Source organism: Rattus norvegicus, chromosome 10 (genome assembly GCF_021556685.1).
Source record: "Rattus norvegicus strain SHRSP/BbbUtx chromosome 10, alternate assembly SHRSP_T2T, whole genome shotgun sequence".
NCBI lineage: Eukaryota > Metazoa > Chordata > Mammalia > Rodentia > Muridae > Rattus > Rattus norvegicus.
Window position 1 is genome coordinate 44,994,555 of NC_141543.1, and position 23,529 is coordinate 45,018,083.

The 23,529-nt window shown below is 50.7% G+C and overlaps 2 protein-coding genes across 33 annotated transcripts in view; one reads left to right on the forward strand and one right to left on the reverse strand.

Annotated features, from left to right (window-relative positions):
* Positions 1–21,993, reverse strand: part of Tnip1 (TNFAIP3 interacting protein 1) — a 46,933-nt gene extending 24,940 nt beyond the window's left edge. For 4 of the 32 annotated variants that reach the window (XM_087573403.1, NM_001443696.1, NM_001443693.1 and 1 more), the window contains 3 exon segments: positions 21,908–21,993; positions 1,600–1,774; positions 516–653 (listed from right to left, as the gene is read on the reverse strand). In XM_087573403.1, the coding sequence (XP_087429529.1) occupies positions 516–653; positions 1,600–1,738 (277 nt within the window). In that variant the 5' untranslated portion in view covers positions 1,739–1,774; positions 21,908–21,993. 32 annotated transcript variants of the gene reach the window in all.
* The window catches only part of Rapgef6 (Rap guanine nucleotide exchange factor 6), a 449,393-nt gene that overhangs the window by 408,859 nt on the left and 17,005 nt on the right, over positions 1–23,529 (forward strand). The window lies entirely within an intron of this gene.

Genomic DNA, 23,529 nt, shown 5'->3' on the forward strand with positions numbered 1-23,529 from the left:
AAGTGCTCAAGTCTGGTGTGGGAGAGCTTCTCTTGGTCCCAGAATTTGGCCTGGATTGGAGACCAACCCTTAGCCACTGTCACCCTCTCCTTTAGCTGACCTCATAGGCACTGATTAAGGCTAATAGGCAAGAACAGATTCTTCTCTGGCCTCAGTCTTCCTGATTATAAAACAGGGAGGAAGAGGACAGAGGACTTTCAATTCCCATGCCTGGCGGGGCTGGACCTGCCACACAGCGGTTGTGGATTCAAGAACCACTCTGCTAAAGCCCTAAGGTTTGTCTTAGGTGCCACAGACCACTGTGATGGCTCACTAAGGGCTGCTGTGGCATCAGGAGTGCTGTCACTGCAGTCTTCTGAGGTCCCTTAAAGATCTGACCACCTATGGGTGCTGTAGCCAAAAGATGTACACAGGAAAAAGGTCCGGGTGAGAATGGGTAGGTCCTGCGGTGTTCGGGGCCTGGGCCTGGGCAGGGTGTGTCCAGGGTAGGCGGGGGTTCTGGATTGTTCTGGTACCTGTGAGCTCAGCCAGGGGATCAAAGGAGACCAAGGAGGGAGCAGGTGGTGGTGGAGGCAGCTCGCTGTCCCTGACCAGCGCCTCCGCCTTCTGCCGGAGTCTGGACGCTTCCATTTGAGATTCCTCCAGAAGCTCTCCTAGAGAAGAGTTGGAGAAGCACAGGATTTACCCAGCCCAGTGCACGGTTCTCCCCACCCCACCCTAACCCTGGCATGGACTGACTTCATTCCCACGCTGACTCTGTGGAGCCCAAGCCTGTGTCATACAAGGCAGCATAAGAAGAGTCTGGCAGTGGGGCCCAAGGAAACCGCCCACCTCTGACCTTCTCCCTCCACATCGCCCCTGCAGAAAGCAAGGGGCTCTCAAGGGACTGCCTGCATTCTAAGCCTCAGTTTCCCTTCAGCAGCTAGAGAAAGGGAAACTCTCAACCCCCACCTACCACCAACATGAGTGGGTTCTGCCAAGCAGGGAAAAATGCTTGGAAAGCCAGGATGCTGGGCCCTCCACACCAAGGCTGAACACAAAGAAAGTGACCTCCAGACAGTGTGAGGAGAGTGAGGAAGTCAGTGAAGGCCCTACACCAAGGAGAAGCATGCAGTGCAGCAGTCAAGGGTGGGAGAGGAGCGGGGAGGGGTGGGCTGGGTAATGGGGACAGCTTGAGCGGAAGCTGGAGGAACGAGGCCCAGGGCCCGGTTGCACTGAGCTCTGGGCCAGCTCTGCTCCTGGCCTGGCATCCAAGCCCTGGGTTCTGGGGCGGCCCTGCACATTGGCTCTCCTTATCTTGCACACTGCATTTCTCCAACAGGAGACCGTTCTGGTTCCAGGTTACAAATTGGGCCTTCCACTCCTTTTCCCATTCATGTTTCCCTCTTGGTCCCTCAAGGATACCCTTTGGGGTAGGAGAAGTCAGGGCTGGGGATGCCATCACCAGGCTACAGAACTGCACACAAATGCCAGGACCCAACGCTGGGTCAGAGGGACAGCAGCGTGATGGGCAGAGGTACCTGCCCACCTTTGTGAGGGGGCTGGCATTGCAGGCTGCAGGAGGAGGGCCAACATAGGGAGGGTCATGGTCTGCTTTACCTAACATCTTTATCCCTTGTATTTTTCCCTTCAGCCGAGTATTCTCCTCCACTAGACGGTCAAAAGCTGCGGACACCTCCTCTCCCAGAGGCGTGCTGCCCCCTGGGTCGTAGATCCGGTAGGGTCCTCTCCCTTCCATGAGGGTGGCTCAACCCCTGCCGTGATGGCCACCTAGCTGTAGGGACAATGGCAGACATCAGAGGGCTGGCCAGGCCCTTAGGTCATAGTTTCTGGGGATGATGCTCTAGTCTGCCATGGCTCTAAAATGTAGTCCCTATGACCCAGAGCAGAATGCCTCACTTCAGGCTGGTCTGACCGCAGTGCTGCAGACACCTCCGACGGACGTTCTGCTTCTATTAGGATGGCCGGAGCAGCATCCACTTCTGCCAGCAGGTGTCCTGCACTGTGGATCATTTGCAATGGCAGTGAAATGAAGTGTTGGATGTGAGTGAGAATCTCAGAGTCGCAAGAGGCGGAGTTCCTGCCTGCTTGGCCCTTCATATTGCGATCACAGTACCCAAAATGAAGCAAATGCCCAACACATACAACATTTGAGTAAATGGCTTGGTCACAAACTGGCTCTGGGGCTAGGGGAGCCCCTCTTCCTCTCCTGGAGGGGAATGAAAGCCTTAAACTCAAACGATGATCTCTAAGGTAAGGAGGAAACCCCAGCTAGGGTTTAACAGACCGCCAAACTCCTCCTCAGGTCTCGGGTCATGACTGCTCTGTCCCGTCTGGTTGTAAGCAGAATTTCCCACCAAACCACTGTGAAGCACATTTTCTGCCATGAGCTGTTATTTATCTGCCTCATTTCATTTGAAACCATTCTGCAAGTACTGTAGTCTCCTGGTCCTGTGCCCTGGTAAAGCAGCCTTCGTTCATTCATTCTGACAATGACTTCTGGGGTTAGATTAGGCTAGGTCTAACCTGGGTGCTAAGAAGCAGTCTGGGTATGGGGTGCTGAGCATTAACTCCAAAGGCTTCCATGGAGAAACCATAGATTTGGGGTTACTGAGAGCCCAACACCATCATCAGGCCTTTATAAAAACTGCTTCAGTCAGGAGCCTCGATGGCCATTTTGACCTCCACATGGTCCATTAAAGACAGGCATGCAGCAGGGTTAGTAACAGTGATGTCACCACTGTGTGTTTGTCTCTGATGCGTTCTATTGGGTACCCAGCAATGCTCATTTTATAAAGCAACAAAGGCCACTGAGCTTAAGTATCCCAGCCAAATCAGATGCAGAGCTCTGCCTGGAAGGGTCACAGCTCCTACCCTTGTTAGATACACATGGTGGGAACCCATAGCTCCCACAATACAGGCCAGAGTCGCAGAGTTCAAACTCATTAGGGTAGGCCAAGGCCACCAAATTAGCCTCTTGCTCAGTGGTTCTCAACCTTCCTAATGGTGTGACCCTTTAATACTGGTCCTCACGTTGTGGTGACCCCCCCAACCATAAATTATTTTTGTGGCTACTTCTGAACTGAAATCCTTCTACTGTTATGAATCATAATGTAAATATCTTATATATAGGGTATCTGACCTGTGACCCTGTGAAAGGCCATCTGACACCTCGCCCACAAAGGGTTTGAAACCAGTATGTTAAGAGCTGCTGCCCTAGCTGTTTCCTTCAGTGCTAAGAACCTTCTGGAACCGGGGATGGAACCGAAGCCTTGTACACCACTACCAACACAGCAACACCTGCAGCCCCAAGGCCCGAAGACCCCTTTTACCAAGATGGTTGGTGGGACACACTTGGCCAGAAGGAGAAACAAAGCTGTAACAAGTGCCCCACCCCCACCCAAGGCTGACAAACAGGGGCTGAACACCCACTGCAAGTGGTACCCACACCCTGCTGGGCCCTGTGAGGCAAAGGACAGCTGCCCATACACCCACACATGGTTGGCTACAGACTTTTTTTTTTTAAACTCAAAAGGTCAGCTTGCACTGCAGAGTGGCAAACACTGATGTGCCCTTAGCAAAAGGAGACGGTGTGGGTGAAGCACCAGGCAGGACCAGCAGACAGCTGGGCCCTCAGACCTCTAGCCAGCACGACCTCTACTCACCTACTGGCAGCCCGTGACTGCACCTGGCCGGAGCCAGCATCTGTCCAGGGCAGAAATAGGTTTTACACATCTCTTTTACCCAGTCACAGCACAGGATGGGGGGAGGGGGTCATCCCAAAGGGAGGAACAGAGTTCACGGGTGGAGAAATCAAGGCTGGAGACACCCTGAGTGGCAAGTAGCTGCAGGTGGCCTGGTTCCCAGCCCCACACCTTGGGGTCCACGGTAGACTCAGAGCTATAAGACAGTTTGGTCACTTTCTGTGTGACTTTGTCAGTAGGTGGAAACCTCAGGGAAGCAGAGACTGAGCCTGCCTTTGTGTCGGGCTTCTTCAGAAAGCACCAAGTGCTGAGGTCCTATACATATCCATTTTAAGGCCCAGAGCCATGTTTAAAGCACCCAGCCAGATCAGCCATCACTGCTGTGAGTGGGGGAAGGGTGCTAACCCCACACTTCTAAAATCCCAGAGACACCCAGACAAGGCTAGGTGGTACACTGGTATGCAGGGGCTGACAAGCAAGGAGTTCAAGAGAAACATGACCAGAGTAAACAGGGCAATGATTCCACCATGGCCTTGGGGGAAGACAAGAGGTGGGGCAGGGGCCATGTTCCCTTCAGACTCTGGGCCTTGAAATAGATGTACAGTGGACCTCAGCACTTGCTGCTTTCTGAAGAAGCCCTGACACAAAGGTGGGCTTGGTCTCTGAGTCCCTGAGGCTTCCACCTACTGACAAAGTCACCCAGAAAGTGGCCAAACTTGGACTCTTGAGTTTCCATCTTCTCTCACAGTAACCTCCTCCTTTTCTGCTCTCCATTCTGTCCACCAGTTCTCCCATCCTGTCCATTTGTCCGTCCGACCCTCCCTCTCCCTACCTGCCACCTCAAGGCCAGTAACAGAAGTTCTGCTTACTTCTATTCTCCCTATTAATTGGCTGTAGCCAGGTTTATTTAACCAATGGTTTTAAATTGGGGAGCAAGATTTCCACAACAAAGGCTGGTGTACGTGAGAATTCCCTCATCTGGGGACAACCAGATCTTCAGGATCAGAATTTGGCATTTGTATACACACTATCAGACCAAACCCCAAAACTCTCCATTCACCAGAGCACAGTACGGGGCAGCCTCCTATACAGAAACCACCATTCAGCAAGGGACCTTCCTACTGGGAGATACTAACACCTTTCTCAAACCAGAGACAGACACTGATAAAGGAGGCAGCCTGGGGCTGCTGAGAGTGAGGAGCTCTTCATGACTTTCCCTGGAGTAGATCTGGGGCTACATGATGGAACTGGAGAGGCCTGGTGTGAGGACATTCACTGGTCAACCAACAGCACCAAACATGGCGACAAAGGGATGCTGTGATGCTGGACACACTATGGCTGGGGAGCAGCTAGGGGTGCGCTTGGGGCAGAAGGGTGGTTGGGGCAGGAGAGTGGACCCCCATCCCTGACTTCTGGAAGAGAGAGCTGGGAGGGTTAGAACTACAATCAATCCACATTCAGACCCTAATGGTCTGAGTCTGCCTTGCCACGGCCCTGTTTTAATGGCTGAGAAGGTGGAAACAGGCACCAAGAAGAATAGGTTACTGAACCACAGGGAAGGCCCCAAAGTCATGCTAATTTGCATAGCCACTAGCATTTATAAAGTACTAAGTTTCAGGCATTGTTTTTTCACCTGACTGTCCCAAAAGCCCTGGGAAGAAGGCCTGGGGAAGAGACAAGACTGCCCAGTTTGGGGGCTTAAGCTTTGCTAATGCTTCTGGTTTCTGGGTGTTCAAGGGACAGCTATGTCATACAAACCTGGAGACAGCAAAGGTCTCCTGGCACAAGGGAATGGCCCAGCACGTCACATTATGGTAGCAAAGGTCTATGTTCCCAGCAGAGGCAGAGTTATGAGATATGCCTGTGGGTGTGGTCAGAGGGAGAAAGAAATATCAGAACAGAAGCTGCCTGTTCCCTCCTCTGTTATATGACCTTGGACTCCTGCCCTCTTACTCAAGGGGAGAAAGTCTGAATGAGACTTGTAGAAGCTGGCCAACTAGATAAATGTGGGTGTTGTCCTAATGACCAAACCCTCAAGACTTAAGAGCAGGCCAAGGAGCAGAGATGTGTAGCCATAGAATCAGGAAGAAGGTTCCACCCAGGACGAGGAAAGGTGAAACGGACAGGCCACACACTGGAACCATCTTGTATATTACAATGCACCCTGGAGCCTCACCTTGTACCAGGCCCAGCTCTGTTCACCCTGCAGCTAGGGGATGCTGGGCCAGTCACTCATCCACTTTGAGCCTCAGCTGCTCATCTGCAAAAGAGGAGTATGAAAACCTTCCCAGGCTACGGTGAAGACATTAAATGGTGATCTCTGTGCCCTGTGGTGAGTTCTCATGTCAGACTTTATTTCCCAAACATGATTTACTCAACAAAAAACACGTCACAACGAAACATCCAATACAGTGATACAGCGATACTGCGAGCGGGTGGGACGCAGCACAGTATGTGGCATAGTGCAGGTATATTCAGTAAAGGGCAAGGGGGCCCCCCACTCACAGCTTACCTAAGACCTGCGCCCCCCTGACCCCCAGCCCCGGCACTCTATCCTAGACTGGCCCTAACTTTTTATTTTTTATTTTGCCTGTGTACACACAGGGACATATGTGTGTGTGAGTGTAGTTGCTGGTGTGTGTGCCCACACCAAAGTTAACCCTCTATGTCATTCCTCTGGAGCTACCTACCATCTTTTTGAGTCAGGGTCTCTCACTGGGACCCGCAGATTCAATGATTTAGTTAGGCTGGGTGGTCACAAAGTCCCCAGGACTCTGCTGTCCCCTCCACAGCAGGGCGAGTGCAGGTAGGAGCCACACACTCGCCTGTTTTCCTGTGTGGGTTCTAGGAATCAAACTCAGTCCCTTTCACGTTTATGGGCCAAGCACTTCATTCTGCTTTTCCCCCAGGCCCCTGCTATTTAGTTACGGGCTGTGGTGCTGCGGATGGAACCCGCACGCTAGGTAAGCATCTGTGCTCAGTTACAGCCCCAGCCGTTCTTAGTTTTTCGAGACAGGATCTTACTGTGTAGTCAGCCTCAAACTCAGACCTCCCCATGTCTTCTGAGTCCTGGGATAGCCATGGCCAGCCAAGGACAACGCTGGACTTGATGCGCCTGCCACCATTTCTCTGGTGCTGGAACCAGGCGTGTTCGGCATGCTTGACTGGACTGGACATTTTTAAAGGTCCTTTCTAGCTCTGACAGTTCAGGATTACTGCTGCCGAAGCCCACCTTTCTGACTTTAACAGGGCTGTCACCAACCCCAGCCCTATCCTATACAGCCTGAGGGATTCCTGACTCATCACTGCCCACGAGTTTGTTCAGGAAAGCAAGGGCCTTGAGCTGAGGCCTGTTTACATGCGGGGCTCCATGAAGCTGGGGACTGTGACCCTCTAGCACAGCACATCCGCCTCTAGGCCTCTTCCCTCTCCTGCGCCACACTACAGAGGAGTCTCTGCTATCCCCATGACACATTCTCCACAGCGCTTGCCTGACACCCAAGCTGGGACTCAGGGGGGGTAAAAATGACATGCACGAGGAGTGCTCAAGAGGATAAAGACACGAAATGCCTAGTTTGATACCACCATGTACCAGGTCCTGGCTGAACCTTGACACTCATTACCTCGCCCAGAGCTGACTGTGCTTATCCCTGCTTTCCAGCAAGGAGGCCAATCCACCTGCCTAAACAGCTGCAGGAGCAGACTCAGGGGAGTTAAGTCATCCGCCCAAGGACACACACAGCTTGTTGTGGTGCAACAAATAATCCAGCTTCAGTGCCCAGAGAAGTAGGAGGTGGAATCCCATAAGGAAGGTCCTGGCCCTGGCTTCCATCTCTGTCTGCCCTGACCTGCAGTCATCTCGGGCTGAAAGGCAGCTGAGGAGACAGGGGTTCTCCAAGAGTGAATCTGGCACTTGGCACAATGGTGCCTGCACTGCTCCCGACTCTATTTCCAATGGCCCTTATATCCCAGGTCCCAAGGGTAAGGAGCAAAATGTCACTCTTCTCACACTAGCCAGTAAGGTCTAGAACCTCAAGGCTTCCCTTATGGCTGACCAGGTCTTGTTCCTGGCATTGCCCCACCACCTGCCAATCTACTACCCTAGCTGCAGCAGGCCCTGGGACTGGACACAACACTCAGGTGTTGCCTTGTGAACCCAGGGACTTTTGTTTCCACACTTTCAGGCAAATGTATGTATGTATGTATGTATGTATGTATGTATGTATGTATGCATGCATGCATGCAACCAAGCATGTGTGCATGCATACATGCATGCATATTTGTTGACAGAGCCCTGGTATTCACATATGTTTCTGATGGTTGGGTCTCCTATAGAAAAAGGTAACTGCTATAGTTGGATAGTGGATGTCTCCCACAGCCTCATGTTACAAAGCTCGGTCCCAGGGTGCCTCATTCTTCCCTTTCTGCTTCATGGCTGAGTAGGTGGGTGACTCTGCTCTCCTCCTCTCCGCATGGGCTCCTGCTGTGCTATGCTGTCTTACCACAGGACCAGGGCAATCACAAGTGACCATGGAGCAGTTCCAAGACCTCCAAGACTGTGCAGCAAAGCAAGTCTGTGCTCCTTCAAGTGATCTCGGGAAGACAGTGCCCTTTATCAATACTGTCACCAGCCTGTGTGTCGTAGGCCAGGCTGAGAATCAGGAATCAAGCCCTCGTGTTCAGAAGCAAGCTGGAGGCTATTTCCCTTGTCTGGTGTATTAACCTACCCAGTGAACCTGTATGAAAGCTTCTAGAGATTTCTGCACCAGCCCACACAGGGGCTAGATGGAAAGTGGACTGTTAGATGCTTCATACTAGCAAAAGTATCCTGAGAGGCCATCAAAAGGATATTGGTAAATAAACTAAGATTGCTGTCGTCAATCTGTGGAACGCTATATAGCATTCAAATCCATGACATTCACTGCTTTGTGAAGACACAGAAAATGCACATAAAATAAAAAGCCAAGTGTGCATTATGTGTGACAGGATGCCTACCCTAAATATACACAAAAAACATCGTGGAAGATTACACGCCAAACTCCAACGGTTAACAACCCGAGCTAGCTAAGGCCCAGCTGAGGGCTGCCGTCTTCTGAAATCTTTCCTGAACGCTGTAGGGGAGATCGAGGCCCCTATACAATAGATGGGAAGCAGATGGCACAGCGTTCACCTTACGCAGGGCTCACCCATCTTTCCTTTTTAATCTTTGAGACACAGTCTTGTGTAGCCCAGTCTGGCCTCTTACTTGCTATGTAGCCAAGAATGGCCTTAAACCCCTGACCCTTCAGCCTCCACCACAAAGTGCAGGTACCCACAGAGGTCAGAAAGAGGGAAGAGAACATCCAGAATGTACCCCAGGCCAAGAACAAGCACACGCCTTGGGAACCCACACCCAACACGATCCCTGCTCTGCTCCCAGAGAGCTAAGTTCAGAGGACAGGGCCTAACCCAAGACTAGTCATCCAGGAGCCAAGTGGGGCGTAAATCACAATATCACTTCACAGTCCCAGTGCTCCTGTCACCAGCAGGTCTCAAAGTTTGCTTGGCAGCCTATCTACCACACCCATTGCCCTTCATACCCACATTCCTCCCCTCGACTACAGCCCAGAACTGACGAGAGGCATCGCTGAGCCACGGTAGCCTCTACTATCAGCTGAGAGGCCAACAGCAGGACAAGAGGGAGGGTACCCAGCACAGCCTGTCTCTCTGTGCCCAAATGCCATAGCTATCTTATGCAACCCTGTAACTCCCCTCTCATAGGAAGATGCCTTATACCAAATATGGCAGGAAAAGAATTTTGAATCTGTGAACCAAACAGGAGCCACAGAGCTGTCTGTAAATCTTACTGTGAAACACAATCTGGAGTCACAGTGGCTATGAAAGGGCTACGAAGAGAAAGGCTAATCAGGAAGATTCTCAGATGCTCATCTGGAAGGGCAGCAAATAATCCCCAAAGGGGGGAATGACTCCATACACTGCGGAGGTGTCTCAGGGAATATAACACAGTAGTGAAAATGAACGCTGCAGCAGATACAGATGTGGATGACCCTTTCACATGCAAGTTGTGTTAGAATTAGACAGCGAGACTGCCCGGAACATGCTGACAGCATCCAAAACAAAGTTATACACTGGCCAGGGACACACACATTCATATTAAAGTTGGAAGAAACACAAGAGAGCACTGGGGAGATGGCTCAGTCAGTAAAGTGCTTACCACATGAGCACAAAAACCTATGTATGAGCCCCAGAACACATATTTAAAGATGGCGGGGGTAGGGAGTGGTGGTAGTAAAGTGGCCGAGGAGGTGAAGGTACTTTGCTCCCTAAACTGACAACCAGAGTTCGATATCAGGAACCATATGATGGAAGAGAATCCATTCCTTTGTAAGTTGTCCCCTGACCTTCACACAGATACACAATAAATGAAATAATAAATCTAAAAAGCCAGAAGCCAAGCATAGTGGCTCACACCTGCAACTCCAGCATGAATACAAGGCTAGTCTGGGGCTACTGTCTGTAGTCCAAGAGCTGAGGAGGGAGATGCAAGTAATTCCCCAGAACTGACTGACCAGCCAGTGTAGCCGAATTGGTGAGTCCTAGGCCAGGAGGAATGAGCCTGTCTCAAAAACATGACTGGCAGTGAGCCGAGGCTAGCCAGGTAAAGGTCAGGGCTGAGGAACCTAGAGGCCCCAGAATCAGGGGCTCCTCTCTCCTACAAGAATAATCTCAGTGTGGACCCCAGAGCCAGCACTCCCTCCTCTCATCCCCACTCGCCTGCCAAGGCTGAGGTCTCGGTGTGTCCACCCTTGTGCTTAGCAGACAAAGTGCTCCAGGGCTCAGGGAACAGTCTAGGGACAAGGTGAGTGAGGGAAGGTAGCCCTTCAGGGACAGCCATCAGAAAAGAGGCAGCCGGGGGTTGGGGATTTAGCTCAGTGGTAGAGCGCTTGCCTAGCAAGCGAGAGGCCCTGGGTTCAGTCCCCAGCTCCTAAAAAAAGAAAAAAAAAAAAAAAAAAAAAAAAAAAAGAAAAGAAAAGAGGCAGCCAGTCCTTAGCAGTTAGCGTTCCCAGTCTCTGGAGTGATCGATTGTCCTGTGAAGGTCACGGGAAGAACACAAGGAACTAATTTCCTCCAACAGCTGGGTAGCCACCTTAGGTCTGTCTGTGCCTGGGAATAGGACACCCCTCCTGGGATGAAGGTAGACAGGGAGCAGAAGGACAAGCCAGAGATGTCAGCAGGGAGGCATAGAAAGGACTAGCCCAGCTGGAGCCAATAAGGACCACCCAAAGAATGGACAAGGGCAGTCCAATGGCTAGGATTTTACCATTTGAAGAACTCATTTCTTTTAGATTTTTAGACAGGGGCTGGTCCTGAACTCAAAGCATTAGCAAAGAATGACCTTGAACTTCTGGCTCTCTTGTCACTCCTTTCTTAGTGCTGGGATTACAGGTGTTCACTAGCACGACTGGGACTAGACCCTAAGTTCACTCATGGTAGGTAAGCACTCCACTAACTGAGCCATATCCTGGGTACAACTGGGACAGAGCAAAGGACAAATCAATCAGAGAAGACTTGGCACAGCACGCAGGCCAGGAGAGGGTTGGAGGTGAGTTATCCAGAAGTCTGAGAAGTGGGGTCACTTGTCACCTGTGGCTGAGATGCTAACATCTTCAGCAAAGACCTCAGCCAGTGTGCAGACAGATATCCTATTACACTGGCGCTGGCTGCAGGGTGACACTGCCATCCCTTGGAGCTGTTAGGAAGCAAGGGGTGCAGCACCCACCTGGTCTGCACTAGGAGCTGTCAGTCACAGGGGTGGAAACTGTACTAGTCTCACAGTTAGCACGGAGACCCACCAGCTCGGCTGCTGCAGCCCAGTCATCGGAGTGTCCCAACAGATACTCCCATGCCTGGGATCTTTGGGGGGCTTACCCAGCCCAGTTGACAGCTCCCCAACTAAGCACAACCTCACACCCTATCTGCTGTGCCCATTCAGTCCCTAAAAAGGTCCAGGCCCTACACTGTACCTTCTGTCTTTTCAGGGCCCACCATTAACCTCACTTACTTCTGGAAGCCCCTCTTAATCAGTCAAGTGCCCCTGAATGTCTTCACACCCTAGCCACATTCACGGTGGCTAGCCTTAATTCACTGTCCCCAGGCTCCTGATGCTGTCAGGCAGAGCTCCCAGCCAGGAGGAGCCCTTGAAGGCAAAACCAGGCTCTCACACACAAACGAGGCCTAAATACCACCCAGCTGAATGCTCAGAGGAACATTAGGAAACACGCCTTCCTGTGATCCATCCTAGAACTCACTAATAGATCAGGCTGGCCTTGAACTCAGAGATATCTGCCTTTCTCTGTCACCTGAGTGCAGGGAGTAAATGCCTGCACCACCACACGTGGCTCACAAATTTACTTTATTCATTTATCATGATAATGATAAATGAATGAACAAAGTAGTAACATGACAGAAAGTGAGAGGGGTGTGTGTTTTGCATAGGAAGAGCGGGGAAGGCCCCCTCTGAGGAGGTGACATTTGAGCTGAGACTTGACAGATAAGGAAAAAGCAGCCATGGGAAAGGCTAGAAACTGGTCTGGGCATTAGGATGGTGGGTGTGAGGGAGGGTTCAGCATGAGAACAAGCTGAGCTCACATACAGCTGGGAAAAAGCAGGTAAGCAGGGCCTGCCAAATCACAATAGGCACAGAAGAGAGCCATTACTCAGTGGAGGGAGGCAGACAAACAACCTTTCAGAGCACCATCATACCCAAACCAGGTTGGTCTGACCCAGCCGGGACATCCGGGCCAGAGACACACAGTACTGGAGGTGAAGGAATGAGTCAGACCCATGGCTTCCTGGGGCCCCAAGGGAACTGCTATGGGCATCCAGGAACAGGCTCCTATACCCAGCTACACCCACACTCACAGGACACCCATGTGGAGGGGACAACATGACCAGATATATAAATATACTGAACACTCCAATCTGTTGCTCTCAGAGTCAAGATTAAATGTGTCCGCAGAGGACTAATACCTAAATATTTTCCCTGGACATACTCATGATGACAGTCTAAGCCAATAGAAAAAGAACAGAGCCGTTGGGACTAGGGGTATACCTTAGCTGTATGGTGCTTACCACGCATGAATGAAGCTATGGGTTCAAACCCCAGTACCACATAAAACCAGTCATAGCAGTGCATGCCTCTACTTCCAGCACTCAAACGGATGCAGGAGGATCAGAAGTCCTGCTACAAAATGAATTCAAGGCCAGCCTGGGCTATGAAGACCCTATTATACAATAAAACAAAATTACAGAGTTTAGAACTGGCAAGACAGCTCAGAGAGTACAGCTGTTTGTCACGAAGCCCCACAACCTGAGTTCAAGCCCAGAAACCCGTATGACAGAAGGAAAGGGCCAACTCCTGAAAATTGTTCTCTGACTTCCATGGGGGCATGAACACCCTGGCATACACTCACACCCCCTCCCAGTTCAAATGAATAAATGTAAAACTGAAAACTGACAGGGGGCCCAGCTAAAATCTGAGACTACTAACAGGTCAGAGAGAACACCCCTCAGTGCCAGCAGGTACAGACAGGAGGACCAGGAATCCAAAGTCATCTTCAGCTGCAGGGTTAAGGTCAGCCTGGACTAAGAGACACTGACACCCCCCCCCCCAAAAAAAAAAAGAGTAAATGATTTCTGAATGTAAAAACCACACGTTTAAAAAACTTCTCAGTGTAGTTACTAGAATTATCATTACCGGTTAATGTCACAGGCCATTTACTAGCTACAAAGAGACACTGAGTCTGCTAAGCTAGTGTGACTGTTCCACACTCCTAACATAATGACACAATGTCCTTTCTCAAGGACCAAAAGAAAAAAAAAGAAAAAAAAATTCTGAAGAGTCCCCGACTGTCCACTCATGAGTGTGAATTCCCCTCCACCACACCCCTCATTGTTGGCAGCATGAGTAAGAGCTGATCAAATCCCACTTTGACTGACTGTGAAGTCAAACTGATGCATCAGGAATCTACACCATTTCCCACACTGCCATTCAGCAAGGGGGTGGGGATGGCTGCTGCTGAGGCTTTTGCTTCATCCACGAAAGTCCCTCCCTCCCCTTTACCAAAACAGTTCCTCACCGACAGCACCAAATTCCCACCCACTGCCGGGTACAAGATGAATACATGGACGGCACAACCCACTTCCACATGACCTCACTCAGAGGCACAGAAACTTCCTACAGTGCCCGACTGTTAAACACAGCCCAAAGTAGGAAAAAAAAAAAAAAAACACTCCTAGATTATTCCCCGGAAATTTATTCCCGGGAAACTCAAGGTATCTACAACCCAGCACCTGTGTGCACAAAGGCCCCTCCAGGGTATGCAAAACTCAATAGGGATGAAGCCTGGGGGGCTTTGCAGGCAAATGCCTGGTTGGAATCCTGACTTTGCAATTCACTGGTTGTGAATTCCAAGTAGCCCTGGTGTTGCTTTAAATGTTATCAAATACCCTATTAGCTCTTAATTTGACCCAGCCAGCCTCCAATAATTAAGGCTGAGGCCTACTAGATTTATTCAATCAGGTTCTGCACAATTACTGGTTGAATTACCCCTAATCTATTTTTCTAACACTAGAGAGGTTAATACCCAGCTCTGCTCCCCAAGTACTTATTGTTATTTGTCCCATCAGTCTGATCTTAGGGGGCATCTCACTCTTCTTTCTCCTTTCCTTCTTCCTCTTCTCCTCAGTAATTATCTGTAGCCTCTTTTATTTATCCAATAGCTTTAAATTGGGGGGGGGGGGCAAGGTTAACACAACGAAGGGCAGTGAGAATTCCCTTGTCTGGGAAGTAATCAGATCTTCGGGTTCAGATTTTAGCATTAGTATACACAGCACCAGACCAACCCCCAACACCTGGTTTTCCTCACTTGGATGGTGAAGATATAAAGTAAAATTCATGGAGAAAGGCTGGCCAGGAGCCTCAGGACCTGAGTTCAAATCTGATTACCCACAGGTGGAAGAAATCAGGCAAACTTTCCTAAACCTCACGTGCAAACGATAAACAAACATATTTTTTAAAAAAAAAAAAGTAACAATCATGCTTTGAAGGAATGTCACAGTTGGATGAGTTTCATACTAGAAGCCTAGAGACCAACACTTGGCTGCACGCTTTTTATCATCGCTTTCGGGAGGCTACAGCAGTAGGGTTTCTGTGAGTTCGAGACCAACCTGATTTATACAGCGAGTTTCCAGACCAGTGTTACACAGTAAGACCTTTTCTCAAAACAAACAAGAAAGGCTATCTGGAAGTCGACCAATAAGCGTGGTGATGATTTTCGTCATTACGACGTCTGCACACCGCTACCCATAACTTTGCTCGCTGGAGTCCGCAAGCAGGTCTCAAGCGCTCGCCGTAAGAGGTGCGCATGCGCACCTGGCTGGCTCCTCCGGCCGGGAGTCCCCCTAAGCCTTGCGACGGCGACAACTCACTGTGCCGGGACTCCCGCCACTAGGCCACGCGCCCCGCGCAAGCCCCGGTCTCCTCCCGTCCGCCCATCCCCCCAGCGGCCCCGCTCACCCTAGGACGAGAGCGCTTCAGGGCCCGACGCCAGACTCGCCAAACCTAAGCTCCGGCCAGTACCAGGAAATGCCAGGGCCACGCCACGCCCCTGGGAAAGTCCCCGGAGACCGACGGGCCATCTGTCCAATGGCGCTGCGCGCTGGGTGCCCGGGCGGGGTCTGCGATGTAAACAACCGCAGCGGCTCCTCTGGGTGGAGCAGCTGAGGGATTAAACCTAGGGGGCTTCAGGGCAAGGTGAGGACTTCTCAGCGGGAAGGCACTAAACTATCGCTAGCGAAGCAAGGGTGAGGGTCTGTTCTAGTATCCAGCTGCAGGATCTGCTGTCACGGTACTTCAGAGACCTCACCCCCGTCCACCCCACCACCACCAGAAAGAATCACACACACACACACACACACACACACACACACACACGTGTGTGTGTGTGTGTGTGTGTGTGTAAACGATTGTGTGTGTGTGTGTAAACGATTGACCCTGGCTAGTGAAGTATAGTGGGAAGCATTTAAGAAATCCACCTGACATTGACCTCTGGACTCCACAGATGTGAACACATATGATTTTGAAAGTTGGAAAGCCTTGGAATAAAGGACATCTCTTTAAACGGGGAGGGGGAGGGGGGCAGGAAAACTGAAACATTTCCTGTCAGTGGAATTGTTGAAAACACTGACAGGTCTTCACCTTCAGTACTGGCAATGAGGATCTAGGGGACTATTTCATACATGCCCTCATTTTACATAGAGAGACTATCAACTTGGAGGTGAGCAGGCACCTACTTAAGTATATGTCTTCCCAGGGACCCTCCGTTCAGTGCCACCTGTGTCCCAGTGACCTCAAAGGAGTGGGCAGATTTTCAAAACAACATTCTAGGTCACATTATGGAAAGACGTGTGCACAGACCTTAACCCTGATTGGAGGAAGACCAACTGGAGGAAGAGAGGCTGCACAATCACCCTCGGGGCAGGCTGCAGGGGAAAGTGGATTCCTGGTCTTTCGTATCAACTCCCCAAAGGTCTATGTCTCTCTGTCTCTTCCCCCATGCCTCCCAATTCACCTCTTCCTTGAATGTTCACTTCCTAATCTTCCCAGCCCTTCTCTCTAATCTACTACCCAGCACTGAGATTTTCTTTTAAAAAAAGAAGTCTCCAATAATTTCCATTCTGATTACATACCTTTCCCACTGGTTTTGTAAGATATTTGACCTCAGAAAGTTGGGCATTTCCTTCTCCTAAATGCCCATGATTTAATCCTGGCACTCTGGAGGCAGCGGCAAAAGGACCACTGTGAATTTGAGGCTAGCCTGGTCTACATGGTAAGTTCAAAGCCAGCCACAGCTACACAGTAAGACCATGTCTCAAAAAAAACCACCATCACCACCAACCATCCCCGCCAATAAAGCATTACCCAGGGCCCAGTGAGATGAGGCAGAGTTAGGTAAAGATGCTTGCTGACCAGCCTGAGGACCTGAGTTCAATCCCTAGGACCCACAAGAAGGGAGGAGAACACCGATACCTGCAAGTGGATGGTTCTCTTGAGGTGGGTGGGTCGGCAGGTGGGGTCTCACCGTGTAGCCCAAACTGCTCTAGACTTCCATCCTCCTGCATGAGCCTCAAGTGAGGAGATAAGTTCTCACAATCACACACAGAACTTTCTTATCAGTTCCAGTCATCCATTCAAGGTCATTGCCCTTCTTGTTCCTGTAAGCCTTGTTTCACTCCAGAACGCTGTGCCATCTGAGATGCCAAGAACGTCAGCACTGCTCAAGGCCACACACACTGACTGACACAACCAAAACCAGAACCCAGGGCCTTGCTTCACGGTCCTGTCTGCCTTCTGTCCGTAGTGCTGTATCGTCTCTACAATGTCAAGATGGGTCTCTCTTTTTCTCCTTCCCTGGCCTCAAATTTGCTATGTAGGTTGACTTTGAACTCCTGATTCCCCTGCCCCTACCTCCCACGGGCTGGAATTACAGACATGCACCACCACTGCCCTGTTTCTGTAGTACAGGAGATTGAACCCAAGGCCTCCGGGGCGCGAGGTGAACTCTCTCCAGCTTTACCACCACACCTTTCTTAGTTAGCTCTGAAGCTCTGAAGAAAAGAAAAATGAGGATAATTGTACCTCCCTCTCAAGTGTTTGTGAAGACGAATATGATAAAGACAGAGCCTCAGCACACAGTAGGCGTCTGAAAAACAACAGTGATGCCAGATGTGGGTTCCATGAATTGATAGATTTCACTGCTAAACCCAACAACCTTGTCTTCTCTGATTCCCTCCCCTCGACTTGGGACTTGGATGTGGTGAGAGGCAGGTGGCCCTAGCCTACCATCCTCTATCAGCCAGTAGCCTGGAAGGGAGTTTCCAAGTTTGGAGCTGAGTGACTCAGGTAGGTGGTAACCACTTAATCCTCTAGAGTGTCAACAAGCATCCTCAGAAAAGCCCCACCTGGGAGGAGAGCCACACTGCCTGTGCTTTGTTTTGCTTTGTGTTGAAGCAGACAGCTCCTCATTCTTTCTGCCACTCCCTCCTCTGCCGCCTCAACCAGGGAGGCTCCAAAAAGGAGCCAAGTGCACACTTCTAAAAACATACCTTGAAAAGACTGTGCATAATCACATAGCAGAAGGAGGAAGTGGGGGGGGGGGCATGCGCTGTGCTATTAAAGCATTAAAAGATAACATGAAGGGGGCCGGGAAATGAGTGGAGAGCTCGAGAACCCTGCTGCACAAGCGTGAGAATCTGGTGTGAATAGGCAGCACTCACATAAAAAGCCAGGTGGGGCTCTGTGTGTGTGTGTGTGTGTGTGTGTGTGTGTGTGTGTGTGTGTGTGTGTGGTGTTGGGGTGGGGGAGGGTAGAGGCAGGAGGATTGCTGTGGCTTAACTGGCCTAGCTTCAAGTTCAGTAAGAGACCCTGTTTCAAAGGAAGAAGGCAGATCGTGATAAATCAGGGTACATGATGTCCTCTTTTGGACTCTAGGCATGTGTGTACCCTCCCACACATATGAGCACATAATCAGAACAAGACACACTAGCGCACACGCGCGCGCAGAGAGAGAGAGAGAGAGAGAGAGAGAGAGAGAGAGAGAGAGAGAACATGGACTGTGTGCTAGGCCTGCATTTTTACACAATTCATCTCCCATCCAATCTGTGGAGATCAGGTAGACGAATGCTTTCAGAAGTTCATACAGAGAGCCAGGCCAGGTTCTCATGCATGATACCACAGCATCTCACCAGCTAACAGGACACAGAACTCAGGATGCCAGCCTCAAAATGGTCTTTAAAAATTATCAAACTCCTATCCCTATTCAAAATAAATAATGAAACTTGCTACTGAAATATGAACAAGAGGGAAGAAAGACAGACGGCAGTCGTTTGTGGATGGAACAACATTTAGGGCCAGTGCAAGCCTCGTATTTCCTGGCAGGTATGACCCTGAATTTTAGATTAATACTGATGCCAGTGCCTGGGCTCCCACGCATTTCTTTTTTGATACACACCCCAACTGATGGGAAACACAGCTGTTTGCCTGTGTGTGTGTGTGTGTGTGTGTGTGTGTGTGTGTGTGTGTGGTGTGTGTGTGCATGTGTATGGGGAGCACACAGGTGTGTGGGACCAGAGGTCAACCTGGCTGTCATTGCTCTGGAGCCCTTCACCTTTAAGACAAGGTCTCTTACTAGGACCCGTGACTCACCAGTTAGACTAGGCTGGTGCCAGGAAGCCCTGGGGATCTGCTCATCCCCCGTGCAGAGACTACAAGTGTGCCTCACTGCACTCAGCTTCTTCTTACCTGGGCTCTGGGGGCCAAGCTCAAGTCCTCCACCTTCCTGACCGAGCTGTCCTGTTACCCCTTCTTTACCTTTTTGAACCATGGTTTCATGTAGCCCAGGTTGGCCCCAAAATCATTGTATAGCAAGGAAGACATTCAGTTTCTGGTTTTCATGACTCCTGGTCCTGGGTTCTGGGAGGCAGCCCCACATCTCTTTTCTACTCTCCTGAGGGCCCAGCATATTCATGTGTGATAGGCGAGCGCTCTGTCTACTGAGCTAAGGTTCATTCCCAGGCTAGAAACAGAACTTTGAACCAAAGAAATACGAGTCTTATTGTCTTAGAACGGAAGCCGAGGAGCCTTGGTTGGGGGAGAGTGGGCCTGAGAGGCTGGGGTGGGAGTACTTAGCAATCCTGGATCTCTTCCTGGATCCATAGCCTGGGGCAGCCTCAGAATATAAAACCCTTCGTGGATTCTAGGTACTTTCTGCTCTTGGGTGTGTGCTTATCAAAAAGAGAGATTTGGGTGATAGTTAACTGAGATAAGGAATGGCAAACATGTGACCCTGACTGAAATAGGACTTGAGAGAGTGCTGGCGGTGATTACAGAGGGTCCCGGCCTACCCTGCTGGAGAGTCTGGATTCGATCCCTCGTACCTCAGAGACCCAGCCAGAAGGAAAAAGAAAAGAACGGAAAAGACGGCACGTCAGCTGGAAATAGTGATGACTGCTCCAATCTCCAGTTCTATGGAGGCAGAGGTAGGAGGACCAAGAATCCAGGGCCAGCATGGACTACATGAGACTCTGTATCAAAGCAACCCCTCCCCATCAAATCAGGCACAAACAAACAACAACAACAAAAAAGTCACTAACTGAACTGAGTCTGTAGTCCCAGCTCCCCTTAGCCTAAAAAGGCATATTTAATTCTATATATCTTCATAGGCTATGAAGGACACAATTTTTTGTGTGTGTTCATTCAGTATCTTTTACATGTATTTATGTATGTATATATGTAGGTATTTATTACAAGTATATATTGTGTATGTGTCTCCCCAGCACATGCCACAGCACACGTATGGAGCACTCAGAGGACAGTTTGTAGGAGTCCTTTCTCTCCTACTACATGAGTCCCAGGGATTAAACTCAGGTTGTCAGACTTAGCAACAAGCCTCTTTACCTACTGAGCCATCTCTGTATCCCCTCAGTCATCCTCTCAAGGAGAATGAAATCATTTGCATTCACAACTCGCCCTCTTCCCAGGAAACCTCCTCCCCTGTGGGTCCAGAAGTCTGGGCTTTGATTCTGGCCCTGCCACTCATTCCTGGTCTGTAATCTAGCTTTCTATGCAAGGCTATGAAGACAATAGCAGTGATGGTTTGTAGCACACACAGAGAGAAATGACCCTAGCGATAAGAAGCATGGTAATTATGGTCTGGGGCAACTAGGAGTGTGGCTCTTCCTTTCCTGAAGGGGATCTCGGGCCTACAGCTGGGCCTCACTTTGCCTGGATCTGTCTGAGAGCTGTCTGAGGAGCCGGCCTCTGGCTGGCTTCTTCTTCAGCCTCGTTCTCCTCTTTCTCCTGTGTCCCTAACCTGCCTGTTATTCTCTGGTTTCTAGGACAGTACTGGAAGAGAATAAAGGACAATGACACCAGGGAAATTCCCAGCTCGTCACATACTGGCCCAGCCAGGCCCCTCCCACCATCTCAAGGAGTCCTGGGTCTCTCCTTCTCCCAGCTTCTCTCTCCCTGGCCCGCCTGACTCCAGGTCAGGGTATCAAGTTGGCTTTAGACTGAGATCCTAGCTTGCTCCTCGTCATCTTCTCTGGAAGTGGGATGAGATTAGCTCCTAAGGGAGGCAGACCACAGGACCAGAACATTTCCCAATCCTGGGAAGCCCTACCAGGCCCCAAGAGCAGTTTTCTTGATCCACCCCATACCTTCTCATGTCTTCTAAGATCTCGACACATTCCTCCCTCATTATCCAGCCCAGAGGTCACTGTCAAATGTCAGACCCAGCCTCCGGCCCCTACCTCCCTTAGCCAGGGACTTCCCTAGGCTGGCCCTCTGACCAGTTTTGGAAAAACTGGACTGCTCGTGATCAGAAAAGAAGTCACCACCGTCTGCCAGTCCTTGGCCCACTCCCAGGGCCTCAAGTTCTCGGTGAAAGGTTCACCGTCAAAAGGAGGCAGTGGGCCTCAGAGCAAAGGAGTCTGGAGACAGGAGAGGGGCTCCTCCATTCCAGTGCTGAGGAGGGCTCAACAGCTATTGTGCCCCCCCTCCCCAGGGAGGGAGATGGGTTTCCACCTATCCTTTCTTGTCTGGGTTTAGACTTCCAAATTCCCCAGCTCATCCCACACCGTCCCCCTCAAAATTCACATTCACACAGAGACAGATACTCAGACCCTCCACAAACATAAACATTCCCATGGACGGATATGTACCCACCCCTGTGAGCCTGACACAGATGCAAACATGCCCTCTCACACGTAGAAAACATGTGAGAGAGAGAGAGAGAGAGAGAGAGAGAGTCTCCCTTGCCCCTCAGAAAGAGGAATGGTACAGAAGGAAGTCTCTCTTTTCTTGGGAAAAGTTGCAGACATTTGGAGAGAAGATTGGTCAGAACAAGTACAAGGAAGAGAGAGAGAGAGGTCAGAGGGCAAAGGAGGCTCAGCGGAGAGCAGAGGCACAGAATTCGAGGCCCTAGGTGGACCCACCAAGCTAGGCTGGAGAGCAAAAGACCCCAGCTAGCAGAGAAGAGGAGGCCAAGCAGTTATTGACACACAGCTGGGGAGGTCTGGTAGCCCTGGCATCACCATGTGATGCTCCTGGGCTGTCACACCTACCTTCAGCCCAGGTCACTCACCGGAGGAAGCACGAGGCGATCTGAAGATGTGCCCAGTGAGTGTGGCCATGCGTCCCTGTGTCCCTGTGAAGGCTGCTGGGCTTTCTGAGCTTCTGCAGGAAGAAGGGCTGGGCGGAGCTGACTCTGAGGCAGGAGGGGAATTCCCCCATGATGGAGAAGCCAGCCACCAGGCAGCCCCACAAGGCCGAGCTGAGGCCCCATCTCGCCCTCTGGCAGAGCAGAGGGCCCTTTGCCAGCCTCCACCTGTTGCTCCCCAGGCTGCCTGTCACTTGTGGTAGATTCCAGGAAGGGGAGGGGGCTCTGGAGAAGAACTGAGTGCCTGCTGGTTCCTGAGCTGGGCTGGGAATAAAGCAAAGGCAGGTACAAGGGCAGAGACCACCTGGGCTGCCCCGCTGGGGTGTCCTGGAGAAACACATTTCCTCTTTTGTCCAAAGTGGGGGATTCCAGTGTGCATGGCCTTGAGGAGATCTCCAGGCATCCTGCTCACGTCCTCTTGCCTTGTTCACGCCTCATCTGTTCCCAAGTATCCTTTCCAGAGAAAGAAAAGTTTCTCGCTCCTTCCCAAATGCTAAGTCTCATTTGGATGTCGAGTCACGGGGAGACCCTGGCCCACTCTGAACCTGCCAGCTGCAGTCTGAACCCTCCACTTCCTCCTGAGCCTTGTGTGATGGTTATTCTCCACGATTGACTTCACTGGGTCTAGAAGTCCTGAGGAGATACGCCTGTGGGTGTGCCTGGGTGGCCTTTTCCAGAGAGGTTTTCCAAAAGAGGGAGGAGCCATCTTGAATGTGGACAGTACTGTTCAGGGGCTGGGGTTCCAAACCAAATGAAAAGGGGGATCAGGAGAAGGTTGTTCAAGCACAATTTCCCACTGTCTCTGCTTCCTGATCCACTAGTTGTGAGCAAGCAGCCAACGCACCTGCCGCCACAGCCCAGAGCCACTCACACACTGCGGGGCCTTCCTACCCAGAGTGGACTGTGTTCCCTCAACATAAACCCTTCCTCCAGATGCTGCTTGTCAGTCTTTTGTCCCAACAATGAATACTAACGCATGCACGTGTTACCCCTCTCCATTTCATTCACCCTCACACACACTACAAAGTGGGAAACGGAGTCCCACAACTGTACCGGAAGCCAAAAGATGCTTTGCAGACATCCCTTGTAAACCACTGACTGTATACATAAGGTCGCCCACCGCTATTCACTACCATAACTGCCCCATAAATGCCTGGGAGGATAGGATGAGGTCACCTGGGTGAGAGAGACTTTCTTGATTATTCTGAGTTCAGGATTGAGTGACCATCATCCACACATGGTGGAGCAAATGTAAACTGATTAAACTTAAATAAAAGCAATAGTCGAGGAGCCAAGGAGATAGCTCAGTGGGCAAAGTGCTCACTGCATAACTGCATAGCATAATGACCTGATTTTGAGCCCCAGCACCCAAATTAAGAAGTCTGGTGTGGTACACACACATTGCTGGGGAGGCAGAGACAGGATTTCTGGGATTTGTGGGTCAGCCAGTCTAGCTGAGCCTGAGGCCAGTGAGAGAACCAGCCTCAAAAACCAGAACGCTTGTCACCTAAGGAGTAACACGTGAGGTTCACTGCTGGTCTCTACAT